At 42.0% G+C, this 16464-nt stretch overlaps 1 protein-coding gene across 4 annotated transcripts; it reads left to right on the plus strand.

Moving 5' to 3' along the window:
- Positions 1–9: 9 nt before the first annotated feature.
- Positions 10–16228, plus strand: cabcoco1 (ciliary associated calcium binding coiled-coil 1). Of its 4 annotated transcripts, none has more exons than XM_038303204.1 (6): positions 10–542; positions 626–714; positions 11342–11508; positions 13700–13841; positions 15947–16019; positions 16106–16228. In XM_038303204.1, the coding sequence occupies exons 1-6, from the start codon at positions 468–470 to the stop codon at positions 16160–16162; spliced, it is 603 nt and encodes a 200-aa protein (XP_038159132.1). In that variant the 5' UTR covers positions 10–467; the 3' UTR covers positions 16163–16228. The 4 variants fall into 4 exon arrangements, with proteins under 4 accessions (XP_038159132.1, XP_038159130.1, XP_038159131.1 ...); XM_038303202.1 differs by having other exon boundaries at positions 11–542; positions 620–714; XM_038303203.1 differs by having other exon boundaries at positions 12–542; positions 11339–11508.
- Positions 16229–16464: the final 236 nt, after the last annotated feature.

Consider the following 16464-nt stretch of genomic DNA (forward strand, 5'->3'; position numbering starts at 1 on the left):
CAACAGCAGTCAACATGTCCGGGAAAGCAGCAGTTCTTTGTTTTTGTTTTTAGAGAAAAAGTTTTGGAAAGTCAAAAAGGTTATTTTGTTTGTTGCTTATTTAGTTTATTTTATATGCAGTGAATTTTCTTTGATTGTTTTTGCAGCAAAGAGAAAAAATCTAACACAGATTCTAAATGTAGTTCCCAACTTTGCTGTTTTCTTAGATAAAAAAAAGTTTCATTTTTCCGTATTAATTTTCTCTGTTTTATTGATCCACCGTGATAGTGACAAATACTTCTATTGGTCTGCATGGACGTAAGACACGCGCTCATTGAGAGCGAGTTTCTGATTGGTTCAGAAAATGCAATTAGAGAGAAATTAATTTCATCAAATCCAAACTGGAAAAACAGGAAAGAAATTGAGCTAAAATTTATAAAAACAAAACAGAAGCAACACATTGTAGCCTGCGTAGTCTAGGGGTTGCCATGACAACCGCGGTAACAGCGGGTCTGGAAGAGCAGCTGGACTTGGTGGGAAGTTTGCTGCCGACAGTCATGAAGGTTTGTTTCCTTCTTATTTCCGCTCTGAGTTTCTGAATTTGTTTTATTGAATCTTTTGTCATAAAACCGTTTCCTAGCAACAGAAACCGGAAGCAGTGGCCCTGCAGTGGGACAGGTTCCCAGTGGAGCTGATCCAGGAGCTGCTGGAGCTCAAAGCTGAGGAGGTTCTGCTGTAAGTAGGGATGGAAACTGTCCCATGAAAAACAGAATTATTCTGTGTTTAGAAATAGAAGCACCTGTCCCATATTTAGTGGAAAAGGAGCGCACTTTGTCCCTTATTGGAGTAAAGAAATAGTCAGTAAAAAGCTAATGGAAAATGAAGAACAGGGGCACTTTAGATACAAAACTTACGGTAAACTTGTTCCCGTCCCTGTCCTGCGTTGTGACCAATGAGCTGACAGCATATATGTATCCAGAATCTCCTCATCCCATTGGTTGAGCCAAGTGTTGCTCACAGAGAACACAGCAGGAGACAGCAGAGCAGCCTGAGGATGTCCATGGATGATCTGTATGAAGAATGTGGAACTGCAAACTCTTCTGGATCTCCTCACTCAGGAAAAGGAATCCTGGCAGTCCAAAGGAACAGCAGAGAGGTGGATGGAGGTTCTTCAAGCAGCTCACCTTCCCAACATCCAAGCTGATGTGTCTTGCATCCCATCTTCCACTGGTTTTATGGAGAGGATTTTCTCCTTAATGAAGAACAAATGGACTGATGTGCAGAACAAATGATCCACTGAATTAATTAAAGCTGAACTTATTGTCAGTCTCAGTTAGGAGCCGTCTTGCTCAGAGTTTTACTCTGCAGCACTCAAAGACAAAGCACTGCTGCAAGAGCTCAGAGGAAATACAAATGGAAAAATTAGGCTATCGCCACATTATGTGGCCTTGAGCTAATGATTATTTTTCTGTTTTACAACTGTCATTGCAATTAAGGCACAAATTTGTTTTCAAGTTTCCTGTTGCCCAAAAAATATGCACTATTTATAAGTTGTTTTGTATTCATTTTTACTCTTTGAAGCTAAGCAGGACAGGCTTACGTTTAAGATACTTATTTTCTTCAGCAAAGTTTGTTATTTTGTATTCAAATGAATTGCTGGATAATAATTTGTTCTCCATTTGCTCATGTCACTCACAGATATGCATTTAATTCAATGCAGATTTGAGTCAAATAGTTAAAAGAAATAATTTCACACACAAAGTGGGGCTTAAAAAAAAAATCACCACACCAGGCGGGGTGACGGCAATCAGCTGGGACACACAGGAGGTGAACCTCCAACAGAAAGAGAAATGAATTAAACTCTATGATTTTGAATGCATCATTCAGTCAAGCTGAAGTTAGTCTGTTACTGAAAGAACTCATCACTAAACTATTTAAATATTGCAGAAAAATAAATTACAATCTCCTTTAACCTCTTAACACCCACCTCATTTTGGGTAATCCTCGCCTATTTTGCATACCCAAATGGAAAAGCAAATAACTTAGGAACTGTAAGCCCAAATTGCATGTGCAATACATTATCTGAAAGCTAACATCCTCTAGTTTCCTAATAAATAAATAAAATTGGGTGACTACAACACAGACCAACCTGCATCAGTTTAAACATGACTCAAAGTTGTTGTTTTTTTATTCTCCGAAATGATAGGTCTTATCTTAACAGCATTATTAAAGACATTCTTGAGAAAAGGCAGATTTTATTGTATTATATTTGCTCTACATCATGTTGACCACAAATGTAGAAAATTTCAGACCTCTAGCTATAACAGTTCCAGAGCTGTGGGGTTTGGAACTTTTGGTGTCAGCTCGGAGCAGCGCGCAATGGCTCCACCTGCTGGTAAACATTTTACCGGCGGAATTTTATGCATTCTGAATTATTACCCCCACTTAAAGGGGAACCCCGTTTTTTTACATTGGGCCCTTGATTTTACGTTATTACATCATTACTCATCCATATGAGTTTTGTGTCATTTGGAGCCGTTCTGAAGATATTCCGTTATATTAGGTTATATCCAAGTTACGTCTTCCTATGGGCAACAACTTGAAGACACAAACTAAACGGTTAAAGTTTCATTTTTTTAAAGTTTAGCTGTTTGTTTTTGCTCCATTTCAATATTAGGTACTATAGATAGATATAAAAGAGATCTGAAAATGGGAAATCTATGGAAATCATTTCTAGCTTTCAACAGCAGCAATTATACTGCCCCACCCCCACATAGAAACACATTTCAAAATATGTTTAATACAGTTTTTTTTGTTAAAATTTCTAAATCCATACTTACACTGCAAAAATTGAAATATGATTGTCAGTTTCTCTTGTAATTGAGTTGAGTAGGTAAGGCAGATAATGGAATTAGATCATTTATGTTTAGGATAGGCTGAGGCCGACTGGGGTTCAAGGACACAGAAGCAGACATAGAAAAAGAAGCATAGATACAAAAGGCAACTGTCAACCAGCTCCACAGGCGGCCCTGTCCAGGAAACATACAGTCAGGCAGACGAGCTCCCAGCCAGCTCCCATGTCAGAGGATAAAGAGAGAAGTTTTTAGCTCAGTTTTTGCAGTATACACTAGAGGTGAGTATTGGCATGAGTGTTGCGATTCGATACATGTTGCGATACTTTGGTCACGATACGATATTATCATGATATTGCAGTATCACTATATATTGCCATATTTTCCCCAGCTATCAAAATCAAATGATGAGATAAAACAGCAAGTGCTGTATATATCAATCAATATCAATATAGAAAATATTGATTAGGTATTATTATCCATTGTTGTTTGAGGTTTTCTTCCACTGTGACTGCCTGAAATACAGATTTGGTGCTGCACGCAGTTAAAGGGCTCCACAGCGCTTTCTGTCAGTGGTGGTGCAGAGGTAGCCCATTTTCCCATCAATGTTTTATGTAACCATTTTTTTTTTTTTTTTTAATTGATACTAAGAAGTGAAAGATCGATATTATATTGGGCAGCCGAAAATCCCGATATATCGCCAAAACGATTATTTCCCACACCCCTAGTATACACTATGTTATTTATAACAGTTGGAATAGGCTAGGATATGCACTGCAGGAATGTCCTTCTCTCTGATCTAATTAAAAACTCTTTACAATCTTGTTTTAAGATTTGTATACTCAAAAAGAGCTGACTGTCAGATTATTAATCTCATTTTGCATAAAATTCTCATCATAATAGGTGGAATAATCTGCCAGTGCAGTAAGATAATTGCTCTTGGTAATCCTGTTCTGGAATCATGCTATATATTCTAAGAACAGGAAGTCTTACCAATGGCTGATGCTTTCCCCCAGAGTGAGAAGCTACTGTAAGAGGACCATTATTATTGGTTGCTGGACGTCAACAACAAATTTACTGGTTGATGTGCGCGTCACGAGCGAGGCTTTGAAGTGAAAAGAAAGTGATCTGTAAAGCACATTTCAAAACTCAGTCTGAAAAGAGACAATAAAAAAATACTATTTTAAACAGCAACATCTGTATGCAGTGAATTTTGTTCCATTATTGTTGCAAGCAAAGTCCAAGTTTTGTAAATGGAAATTTACAAAATAAAGGTAAATGGAGCATGACATGTAAACACAACTTTAACGTTACATAAAAAAAAATGTGGTTTAAAAAAAACAAAATTTGAATTTCAAAAAAATAATATGTGCAAAATAAATGTTAAAAGATTGAGAAAAACATAATTCTGAGAAAACAGCGACGATTCTTTCAAAACTTTTTAAAAGTTTTAATTCTGGGTTCCGTCTTTTTCAAATTTCATTTACAGAATGTGTTGTTTGCAATAATAAAATAATAAAACAATAATGGAACAAGATCCTCTCCATAAAACATCTCAAATATGGAGAACCGTGGATCCCGGGCACCACAGGCAGGATGAGCATCCGTCTGCAGTCAGAGGCTCAATCAGTGACAAACTGCAACATCATCATCTTACACAGCAGAAAGCTGAGATGCAGAAGAACAATCATAGAATAGAATAGAATAGAATAGAACAGAACAGAATAGAATAGAAAATCCCTTTATTGACCCATAATGGGGAAATTCTGGTGTTTACAGCCGCAAAAAGATTGTAAAAAAAATTGTCACACAATGTGGACCTTAGAAAAATTTATAAGAATAATATAATTGTGAAGAGTTAAAAGATAAACAATAAAATCCTGTAAAGTGCTTTAACAACATAAAACTGGAGAATAAATAACCAATATACAGCTATGGGCATTTTTACAGTAATGGATATTTGAAAATAGCAGCAACACAGAGATGTGCAGAATGACAGCAGCAGGTTATTTAACTGACTAAGGTAGAAACTGAAAAATCGGCATGAACGGATCAACTTATTGAGGTTGTTGGGAACAGTGGTGGTTCTAGAGTCTTCCAGCTGCTGGGAGGAAGGATCTGTGATAACGCTCCCTGGTGCATTTAGGGTGCAGCAGTCTGTCACTGAAGGAGCTCTCCAGTTCAGCACCAGCTTCATGCATGGGGGGGAGAGACGTTATCCAACAGAGATGTTCATTTAGTTAGGATCCGTCTGTTTCCAGAGTCCAGAGGGCATCCAATCACAGAGCTGTTCTTCCTGATCAGCTGATCCAGCTGCTTCCTCTCAGCTACAGATCAGCACTGCTCCAACAGACAGCTCCATAGAAGATGGCTGATTCCACAGCAGAGTCATAGAAGGTCTTTTGGAGCGCCCCCTCAGTCTCCTCAGCAGGAAGAGTCTGCTCTGACCTTTCTGACCCAGAGCCTCAGTGATGGATGGCAGCAGAGGAGCTCAGATCAGGACACTAAACAGCCAAAATAGATCATGATAAAAACTAGGAAAGGACTCAAGAGGCAAAGATCCCTTCATACCATCCAGCAGGCTAAATACGTACAGAATTAGAGTCTGGAACAGCGAACGGGAACTTGTTTGGTTCTTAGGGCCCCTGTAAGATGAGTTCTGTTTGTCATGATGGGTTAACAGAGAGGCCCAAGATGCAGAACACTGACGACTCAGAGGGAAAGTTTTAACAAGTTTATTGTTGCACAAGCATGAATTAAATGAACAGTTGAACTGGTTCTGGTCTGGGACTGGTTCACTGGAGTCTGTGAGAGAGACAGTTCTGTTAGCGAAGGCTTGGTTGGGATTGATCTTGGTTGAGTTCAGACTTGTACCTTGAAGTGCATAGAAGAGGCTTTGAGAGCGGAACTGTTGGGTCCGGAGATGATTTGTTTCTGCAGAGTCCGTAAGCTGTTTCAGCGTCTTACTTCTAGAGACGAGTTTGACCTTGGCTTGAGTTTCCAGCTCAGTATCCAGAGCTGCTTGGAAATCCAGAGAGTAAGTCTTCAGGTTTGGCTCGGAGGGCAGGCTCGGCTGGTTAAGCTCTTCCAGAGCTTCACAGGAGAAAGGCAGGTAACCTGGAAGCAGAGACAAAAGGGTTAGAACCCAAACAGGACTCAGGAGTAACAAGGTTCTCAGAGGATCTATGGCTTAGGTGCTAACCAACTGATTAAGACACTGCGGCGTCGAGGCAAGGTCTGAAGACAGCTTATGTAGTCTGGTCCTCCAGATGAGATGATCAGAAGCAGGTGCGTCGAAAGCTCAGCTGAGAGGAACCAGGGCCGACTCTGCTGGAGAAAGTTGGCATTTCTCCAGCTCCCAACAGTACCCCCCCCTCAACGATCGCCTCTTGGCGGTGCGGAGGAAGTTGATGGGAGGGAGCGGTCATACTCCTCGATAAGAGAAGGATCGAGGATGTAGGAACCAGGAACCCACTGTCGGTCCTCCGGACCGTAGCCCTCCCAGTCGACGAGGTACTGCCAGCCGCGACCTCGCCGACGGGAGTCCACGATCCGGCGGACAGTGAAGGCCGGATGTCCATCAACTTCCAGGGCGGGTGGAGGGGAGTCGGACGGAGGGCAAAGGGGACTCAAAATGACGGGTTTTACCTGGGAGACGTGAAACGTGGGATGGATTCAGAGTGTCGGGGGAAGTTGAAGACGGATGGCAGAGGGATTGATGACTTGGATGACCTTGTATGGACCGATGAATTTGGGAGACAACTTGCGGGACATCCCCTTTAGGGGAATGTCCCGGGTGGACAGCCAGACTTCCTGTCCGACCGAGTACTCGGGGGCTGGGCGTCTCTTGGAGTCGGCAAACCTCTTGGTGGTCTCGCAGGAGCGGTTGAGTCTGTTGATGGTTTCTCTCCAGATGTGCTGGCAGCGACGGATTTGGTGATTGACTGATTTAACCGATATCTCTATCTCATCTGCGGGGAAAAGAGGTGGTTGATAGCCGAGACTGACCTGGAAGGGGGATTGACCGGTAGAAGCAGACTTGAGTGAGTTGTGGGCGTATTCTATCCATGTGAGATACAGGCTCCAATCGGTGGGGTTGTTGGAAGTGAGACATCTGAGGGTTGATTCGAGGTGCTGATTCATCCTCTCTGTCTGACCGTTGGACTGAGGATGATAGCCAGAGGTTAGTGAAACTTTACAATTGAGATCAGAGCAGAAAGCCTTCCAAACCTGTGAAATGAATTGGGGTCCACGATCTGAGAGGATGTCCTGTGGAATTCCATGGAGACGGAAAACGTGCTTTATCAGCAGTTGAGCGGTTTGGAAGGCCGTTGGAAGCTTTCTGAGAGGGATCAGGTGACAGGACTTGGAGAATCGATCTTCAATGGTGAAAATTGTGGACATACCTCGGGAATCAGGGAGACCAGTGACGAAATTGGGTCGTGGAACCATGGACGTGTGGGCACTGGGAGAGGTTGCAGCAAACCAGAGGGTGGTTGATGTGAGGCCTTGTTCCGTGCACAGGTGGAGCAAGCCAACACGTATTCCTTAACATCACGATGAAGAGTGGGCCACCAAAAACGTCTTGAGATCAGATAAACTGTTCGGCTTACCCCCGGATGAGCGGAGAATTTGGCGGAATGCATCCATTGGAAGAGGCGAGACCTGACAGACGAAGGGACATAGGTTCGATTAGGTGGACCATTACCTGGATCAGGTTCCGTGGCCAGAGCAGCGTTGATTAAATCAGAAATCTCCCAGGTGACCATTCCTACTGTACATGAGGCAGGGAGGACAGGTTGAGGTGACTCGGATTGATCCACAGCGTAGAGACGAGAGAGAGAATCGGGCTTGATATTCTTTGATCCAGGTCTGTAGGAGATAATGAGGTTAAAACGTGAAAAGAAGAGAGACCACCTTGACTGTCGAGGAGTAGCTTGTTTTGCGGACTGGATGTAGGCGAGATTTTTATGGTCAGTCCACACTAGAACTGGATGCTCAGCTCCTTCTAGCCAGTGTCTCCATTCCTCCAGGGCTAACTTGATAGCCAAAAGTTCTCGGTCACCAACGTCGTAGTTATGTTCTGCGGGAGAGAGCTTACGTGAGAAGAAGGCACAGGGGTGGATTCGTTGATCTGAGTCGAGTTTTTGGGACAAGACTGCCCCCACGCCGGAGTCTGAAGCGTCAACCTCAAGGATGAATTGTTTGGATGGATCTGGTTGGATCAGCACTGGAGCTCTGGAAAACAAGGTTTTGAGTTTGTCAAATGCAGATTGAGCCTTGGAGGACCATTGGAAGACTCTCTTGGATGATGTCAAGGCAGTTAGTGGGAGGGCGGTTTGGCTATAATTTCTGATAAATCTCCGGTAGAAATTAGCAAAACCCAAAAATCTTTGTAATTGTTTGCGGTTCTCTGGAACTGGCCACTCCAAAACTGCTTTAATTTTTTTCTTCGGAAGGCCTAACCTGCCCGCCCTCGAGCACAAACCCCAAAAAGGTAACTGAAGATTGGTCAAACTCACATTTCTCAGCCTTTACAAATAGTTTGTTTTCCAGCAGTCTCTGAAGAACCAGGTGGACATGTCTCTTATGCTCAGAAAGATCCTTGGAGTAGATTAGAATGTCATCTATGTAGACGAACACGAACACATTTAGAAAGTCTCTGAGAACATCGTTCACTAGGGCCTGAAAACATGCAGGGGCATTAGTTAATCCAAAAGGCATGACCAAATACTCGAACTGGCCCAAGGGAGTCTTAAATGCCGTCTTCCACTCATCCCCTTCACGTATCCTGAGGAGATGATAGGCATTTCTTAAATAGAGCTTAGTGAAAACGGTAGCTCCTTGAACGGGCTCAAAAGCTGAGGCGAGCAAAGGAAGAGGATATTTATTTTTGGTTGTAATTTGGTTCAGGCCTCTATAATCGATACAGGGTCTTAAAGAACCATCTTTCTTTCCAACAAAGAAAAACCCTGCGCCCAACGGGGATGAAGATGGGCGAATTATCCCTGCAGCTAGCGACTCGTTAATGTATTTTTCCATAGTCTCACGTTCGGGTTTGGAAATGTTGTAGAGTCTACTGCTGGGTAACGGAGCCCCGGATAAAAGCTCGATGGCACAGTCGTATGGTCTGTGTGGTGGAAGGGACGAAGCGCTGACCTTACTGAAGACAGGAGCCAAATCATGGTAGTCAGGAGGTACCGAAGTAAGGTCAGGGACGTCCATCTCCCCCCCACCTCTAGGGGACCCCACAGCGGGAGCTGCAGAACGGAGGCATGTCTCATGACACAATGTGGACCAGGACTCCACATGATGATCAGTCCAATTAATATGGGGATTATGCTTCTCCAGCCATTCGAAACCCAGCACCAGAGGGGAACATGCGGATGAAAAAACAAAGAAGGTTATGGTCTCTCGATGGTTACCTGAGATCAGAAGCTCAAGGGGTTGAGTTTGGTGGGTGACTTGATGAAGTTTCTTCCCATCGATCGCAGAGACCTTGAGTGGCTGGGTTAAAGGTACTGTATCAATTTGAAGCTGTTGGACGAGATTAGAATCAATTAAGTTTCGTTCACATCCAGACTCAATGAAGGCTGAGAAAGAGAGACTCTGGTCTGAAACAAACAGAGTGGCAGGAAGCATGAGACGAGGAGGTTTTTCAATTTCTACGTGGCCCGTCAGACTCCTCAAAACCTCTGACGGGCCCCGGCTTTTGATTTCGCTGGGCATGTAGCGATGAAATGTCCACTCTCACCGCAATAAATGCAAAGTTTGCCCAGAAATCTCCTTTGTCTTTCCTCTGGGGTCAGCCTAGTGTGTCCGACCTGCATAGGCTCCATTTCGGTTTCTCCAGTGTGAGTAGCCTGAACAGGCAAAGGGAGTGGCTGGCTCTTGGGCTTCGGTCTGGATAACTGTTCTGTGGGAGCAGAAACAACAATCGCATTATTTGAGGCGGGGACAGAGGAAAACAACCCCAAATTCCTGTGTTTTAGGCTGTTTCTAGCCCGGATCCGGTTGTCCAGCTTAATGGTTAGATGAATCAATTCTTCGAGTGTAGCCGGTTCATCGAGGGTAGCCAACTCATCTTTAATATTTTCGTTTAGTGCCTCAAAATAAGCTCCTTTTAAGGCACCTTGGTTCCATCCGGAAGCAGCCGCTTTAACCCGGAAGTTTATGGAAAATTCAGCCACTGAAGAATTTCCCTGTTTTAGATGAAAAAGAGCTCGTGAATCAGGGGTTTGATCGGTGTCCTGATTGAAAACTTGGGAAAACTCTGAAATGAAATCTGTATAACGACAATTAAGGCTCTCATCTGAAGCAAATCTGGCTTGAGCCCAGGCCAGAGCTCTTCCTGTTAACTGAGAAAGAATGAAGGTTATTTTCTTGTGGTCCGTGGGAAAACTGCCAGGAGAGTTCTGAAAAATGAGTCGACATTGAAATAAAAATCCCTTGCAATCATTAACGTTACCAGAGAACTTTTCTGGGAGACTTGGGCGGAACTCGGATGATGTCACAGCCGGTGACCTCGGAGGAGGAACTGGACCCGGAAATGGTTGGGTTGCTGGAGCGGTGTTAGTACTACTCATATAATTAGCGTAACTCTGGAGCATATGATTATGCATTTCAACCAAACGGTACAACTCATTGAGGGTCTGAGTTTGTCCCTGGATTTGGGCATCTTGTTCTTCCAAACGACGGTGGAGGTGGTCTGCTGGGCCTTGTGTCTGGCCGCAGTGTTCTGTCATGATGGGTTAACAGAGAGGCCCAAGATGCAGAACACTGACGACTCAGAGGGAAAGTTTTAACAAGTATATTTTTGCACAAGCATGAATTAAATGAACAGTTGAACTGGTTCTGGTCTGGGACTGGTTCACTGGAGTCTGTGAGAGAGACAGTTCTGTTAGCGAAGGCTTGGTTGGGATTGATCTTGGTTGAGTTCAGACTTGTACCTTGAAGTGCGTAGAAGAGGCTTTGAGAGCGGAACTGTTGGGTCCGGAGATGATTTGTTTCTGCAGAGTCCGTAAGCTGTTTCAGCGTCTTACTTCTAGAGACGAGTTTGACCTTGGCTTGAGTTTCCAGCTCAGTATCCAGAGCTGCTTGGAAATCCAGAGAGTAAGTCTTCAGGTTTGGCTCGGAGGGCAGGCTCGGCTGGTTAAGCTCTTCCAGAGCTTCACAGGAGAATGAACAGAAAACCTGGAAGCAGAGACAAAAGGGTTAGAACCCAAACAGGACTCAGGAGTAACAAGGTTCTCAGAGGATCTATGGCTTAGGTGCTAACCAACTGATTAAGACACTGCGGCGTCGAGGCAAGGTCTGAAGACAGCTTATGTAGTCTGGTCCTCCAGATGAGATGATCAGAAGCAGGTGCGTCGAAAGCTCAGCTGAGAGGAACCAGGGCCGACTCTGCTGGAGAAAGTTGGCATTTCTCCAGCTCCCAACACTGTTAACATTGTGTTCCTGACTGTCCCGCTGCTGCAGCCTAATCTACATCACTCCTCTGTTTGCAGTAGAATGGAAAAGGTTCTGGGCTTCACCAAGAGCTGGACCTGCAACAGAGACGCCGTCCTCTTTGATTTCTATCTGTCTGGATTCTGTTGGGCTAAAGAGGTCAAGTTTACCCCCCCGCAGATCGCTCTCACCATGGCGGTACTCCACATGCTGCTGGAGAACCTAGCAGGTGCTTCTACAAGCTGATCAATCACCTTTTATTAAATAAATCAGACACTTTAATCATACCATTATTAACAGTTTAGTAACATGTCATAAACAGATTAGTAACAGCTTAATAAAATGGATCATGCAAATATTTAATGAAAAAGGGAAGCTATTAAGGGTAAAGTAAAGTAAAGTAAAGTAAATGTGGTGTGACCAAATTCCGTCTGGCTGTTTTTCCATGGCGCCATGCGTTTGGCTGATTGGCAAAAGAACATGACTTTCACCTAGAAGTCTCTGGGGTCAAATCCTTGTAACATAAAATAACGAGTGTAAGGTTAAAATAAACAGCAAAATGGCTTTTACACGTAAGGTCAATGAAAACACAGAAAATAACACACTTTTTTAATGTTTGATAAGTGTTGCAAGCTTTAAATCTGCATTTAAAAACAGGGTTTGCAAAGAATTTTTCAAACTGCAGCATTTACTAATAGATTAATAAGTAAACGCTTTTGATGTTGGATTTTTAAATCTATGATTTGAATATTGAATGTGAAATATTTGTATTTCTTTTTCACTGAGTCTTCCACCCCTCCAAGGGGTGCGACTTAAATTCAGACCTAATTCTTCACCATATCTTTATCTGGAACAATAAGATGTTTTTTTCTTATTATTCTATTTTCTTATTAGCTAATATTTTACGAAGAGGCAACTTGCAACAAGATACACAGCTGATCTGCTCTTTCTTTAAGAGTTATTCGAATATCCTGGATATACTTTTTATTTTTAATAAAAATTAAATTTTTTTGATAAAAGTTGATTTTCTAAATAATATAACCTGGTTTATATGGAAACTTATTGCATTCACCAAAGGAAAAAACAAATCTCACATAATTATGAGATCCTGATCTCAATATTATGACTTATGAGATAAGATGTCATATTTAGGAGATCAGGAAGGACATTCATTGCTGAGCTAAGCTACCGGAAACCTGAACAATGAGTGCGTTAATGGATTTAATCTGCTTTTATTTCCTTTTAGGTGTGCAACACTGGGAAATACTGAGTTTCCTCAATAGAATAAGTTTTAGTTTGTCAGCATTGCACAGTAAGTCCTTAGGATTATTAAGGTGAAACAGGGCACTCTACTCTGACTCACTGGAAGTCGCAATTGAACCAGCACGGGATGCTTTATGGTTATAAATTAATGCGTCTGAAATGCATTCTAGCTGGCTTGGTGGCATTGCAAGTAACTGCTACCTGCTCAAAAATCCTAAATCCTGAAGGAGTACAGCTAAGGGCTTCAGAATCGTTTAAAACGACCAGGTCAAAATTTTATGTGGCATGTCGATTCATATGAAAAACTAAAACCATACGGAATCCGTATTAATGGAGCGGTTGACGGATTTTGGCCAATGGTCATATGGCTGCATGCTTAATCCACAAGTAGTAATGCCACAGTTATAGCTGGGTAGTGTGGAGTAAAAAAGGCTGAGGTATGTCTGTTCTTAGCCTCACAGGCTTCAATCGAAGGTCTTGAGAGATAAGAATGATTTCCACAGCCTCCTTCATGGCATGAAGGGGAGGACTGCTGTTGTGAGGAGATCCATCTGACCAATGAAAGATATGTTAACCTGACAGCAAATGGCCTTGATGAACTCAAGTTGTTTTTCCCCCAAAGTGTGAGAAACTTCTTTATGCAGGGGGTGGGTTGGTTCCCCTCGGGGGAGAGTGTGTTGGGATTTTTGTTAGGTATAAAAGTATGTACTGAGCCTTGCCTCAGTCAGAGAGGACTATCTCTCCATCTAAGGACGTTAAATAAATTTGAACCTTATTTCTTGCAAGAAATGCCTCCATCTCAGCTACCTAACTCCAGAGTGCTATAATGATGAAGTGGAAAACAGGAGCGGAGCTCCAACGCGTATCAGGTCAGACCTCAGTACAGAGAACTGCTCAGTGGAACAGATGCAGATATTCTTAAGAAGTAATCATCAAGACCAGTTTTCTGAGAGATGCTTCATTACTGGCTCAAGTAATCATAACTAAATATATAGATAAGATCTCGTAATTATGAGATAATCTGTCAGATTTCTTTTTCTCTGGTGAATGCAATACGCCTCCGTAGGTTTATGGATTTCAAATATGTTTCTTTCCTTGAGTTTGGTTAATTTCTCTAAAGCGTTTAATGTTATTGTGATTTTTTGGTCCTCCGCCAGAGAAACAGATTAGTTTAGTGGATAATTTGGTGGCATTCATGAGAGCCTTAGCTGTTGCCTGCCATCGTTCACCTGATCAAGACGGCTCATCGCTTCTGGACAAGAATGGAGTTGTTGCCCTGACAGACTATGTTACAAAGAGGTAAGTCTAGCAGATTTAAATGTCTAAACTGGACTCTGTATTGCTGGTATCTCCATGATCTACAGAGATAGTCACGAGAGTTGTAGACCATTAACCGTACCCTAAAAACAGACAGAAATCAGACAAATAAAAAACAGACCAACTACCTGTTTGACATTGTAAAAAAAGATGATCAAGTATAAAAAAGAGGGATTTGAAACAATGATTGTTTAATTAATGTACCAATTACAACTGCATGTTAAATGGGAATTTCGTATTTTTTACATTGGGCCCTTGATTTTACGTTATTACATCATGTTCTACTCACCCATATGAGTTTTGTGTCATTTGGAGCTGTTCTGAAGATATTCCGTTAGGTTATATCCAAGTTACGTCTTCCTATGGGCAACGACTTGAAGACACAAACTAAACTGTTCATAATTTGTTCTTTATGGTACGCCAGCATTCATAACATGTAGACGAATCACTGTCCCCCAGGTTATATTTTTTATATTTATATATTTTTTTTAAAACAAAGCAGAGTGTGTATGACATCATCAATAAAATTATTTTTTTTATTTATTTTTTTACTGATTGAAGGTTAGTTCATTAAATCACTGCAAAGATACTAGTTTTAGGTATATATAATTATACATTGATTATTCCTTGCTGACTGGACTTTTCCTTTAAAGTGAACTTTAGTTCCTCCATTTGTGGATAAGAGTAAAATTTTTCTGATGTTTTTTTCCTCTGGTATTTGTGGCAATAACTGCTTGATTTAATCCCATCTCATTCTCTGCTAAAGTGCCAACGTTCCAACAGTTTGTCAGCTGCTGCGTCAGAAAAAAACAACAAATTTGACCTTGTTTTATGCCTTGTACTTCTCTAAATGAAGACCTCCTCCTGGGAAATCAGATCACAATCTTGTTTTTCTCTGCTCAGATTATAAATCACTTTATAAGAGACATTTTGCATTAAAAATAACTATAAGGAGATGGTCACAGGAAGCTGAAGAAGCTCTGTAAGCTTGTTGTGAGGCCAAAGACTAGGATGCACTGTGTCAGCCACATGGAGAGTACATCAATGCAATGACTGATTGTGTGACTGACTAGATCAACTCCTGTGTAGAAAAATAGCCTTTAAGAAGGAAGACAGGGAAATAATGAGGAGAATACAGAAGAAACTTAAGGTGAGGATCAGAGGAAGCAAGGAGGCAAAGAAGGAGAGGCTGGAAAAGAAGCTCCAACAGAACAATCAGAGATGAAGAAGATCCCAGGCTTCAGAAGGAAGATCAGATAGATGCAAGTCTGGACAGAGCTAATGAACTGAATCCATTCTTCAACAGGTTCAGTTCAGGAATAAGCTCAGCATCTTTCTCTCCTGTCCACAGTCACATGGACATCCTGCCCTCCTCCGTCATTCACAGTCCTGCTTCTATTAAAGATGCATCCTTCCAGGAATTATATCAATTAAAGATTAGGACCAAAATCACGTTTAGTGGAAAGCACACTCTGGCGGGTTTTTCTGGTTTGAACAGAGAGCCCAGAGGAAATGCCATTTTTCTGCTCCATATTTTCCAACTGATTTTAGCTGAAACAAGGAGGGATTTACCATTAGGCAATACTAGGCAGCTGCCTAGGGCCCCAAGTTCCTGGAGGCCCCATAAAACTTTGTTTACATGTATGGTTATTATAACTATTCCTTATTTGTGCACATTAATTATGTTTTTGATAAAAGTCCTTTGGCTAAAATGCCATCAGAAAACTTATAATATTAAGTGTGTCTCAGCCCCCCCCTTCAGTGTCCGCCATATTGGATCAGTCCATTTGCTGCACATGTTCAGAAAGGTCCAAACAGACAGCAGCAAACCATTTGAAAACAAACGATGCAAAGAGCAGTGTTGCCAACTTAGCGCTTTAGTCGCTATATTTAGCCACTTTTCAGACCCCTCTAGCACTTTGATTTCTAAAAAGCGCCTAGCGCCAAATCTAGCGACTTTTTTCTGCTACTGGAGACTTTGGAGACAACATCTAAAAGCATCCCGGGTTTAAATGGGTTTTGGGCCATTGGGGTATATGACTGAAGTGTTGAACATAATTCTGAATCTGTAAACATTTATTGTGCAGGCTGGCTGTGAAATACAAACTCTACAAACATTTCTTCACCAAATCTAGAGAGGAGCATGTGATACGGATGGAGGTGAGGCCACCTCTGACTCTCAGCTCTGTTTTTCTGCATCGTCTGCATGCGTTGTTTAGTTAACATGTCTGCTTTCTCTGTTTCAGAGAACCATTGAGACGTTCAGCCCTCAGGGAACCATTTCTCCACTCATGGAGGAATGAGAAACCAGACCAAAGAATTAGATACGGAACATTTAAAGTTTGACACAACATAAAAAGATAACAAGACCTAGTTTGGCTTTGTTTTGATTTAATTTAAGACTGGGATGTAATAATAAATCTAGATCATTTTTAGATAAGTTTTCTGTTATCTGTTACCCAACCCTCTGAGGCTAAAACCAGGAACGGACTTTCCAAGACTAGGAGCAAGAACAAATCTTAAGAATTAGACGAGAACCGGCAAGAACAGCAGGAAAACTAGTTTAAAGGTTTATTGACTGAATGGAGAATGAAGGTATGAAAAG

This window comes from Cyprinodon tularosa, unplaced genomic scaffold (assembly GCF_016077235.1).
Source record: "Cyprinodon tularosa strain WSP-4 unplaced genomic scaffold, ASM1607723v1 ctg508, whole genome shotgun sequence".
In the NCBI taxonomy this organism is placed as follows: domain Eukaryota; kingdom Metazoa; phylum Chordata; class Actinopteri; order Cyprinodontiformes; family Cyprinodontidae; genus Cyprinodon; species Cyprinodon tularosa.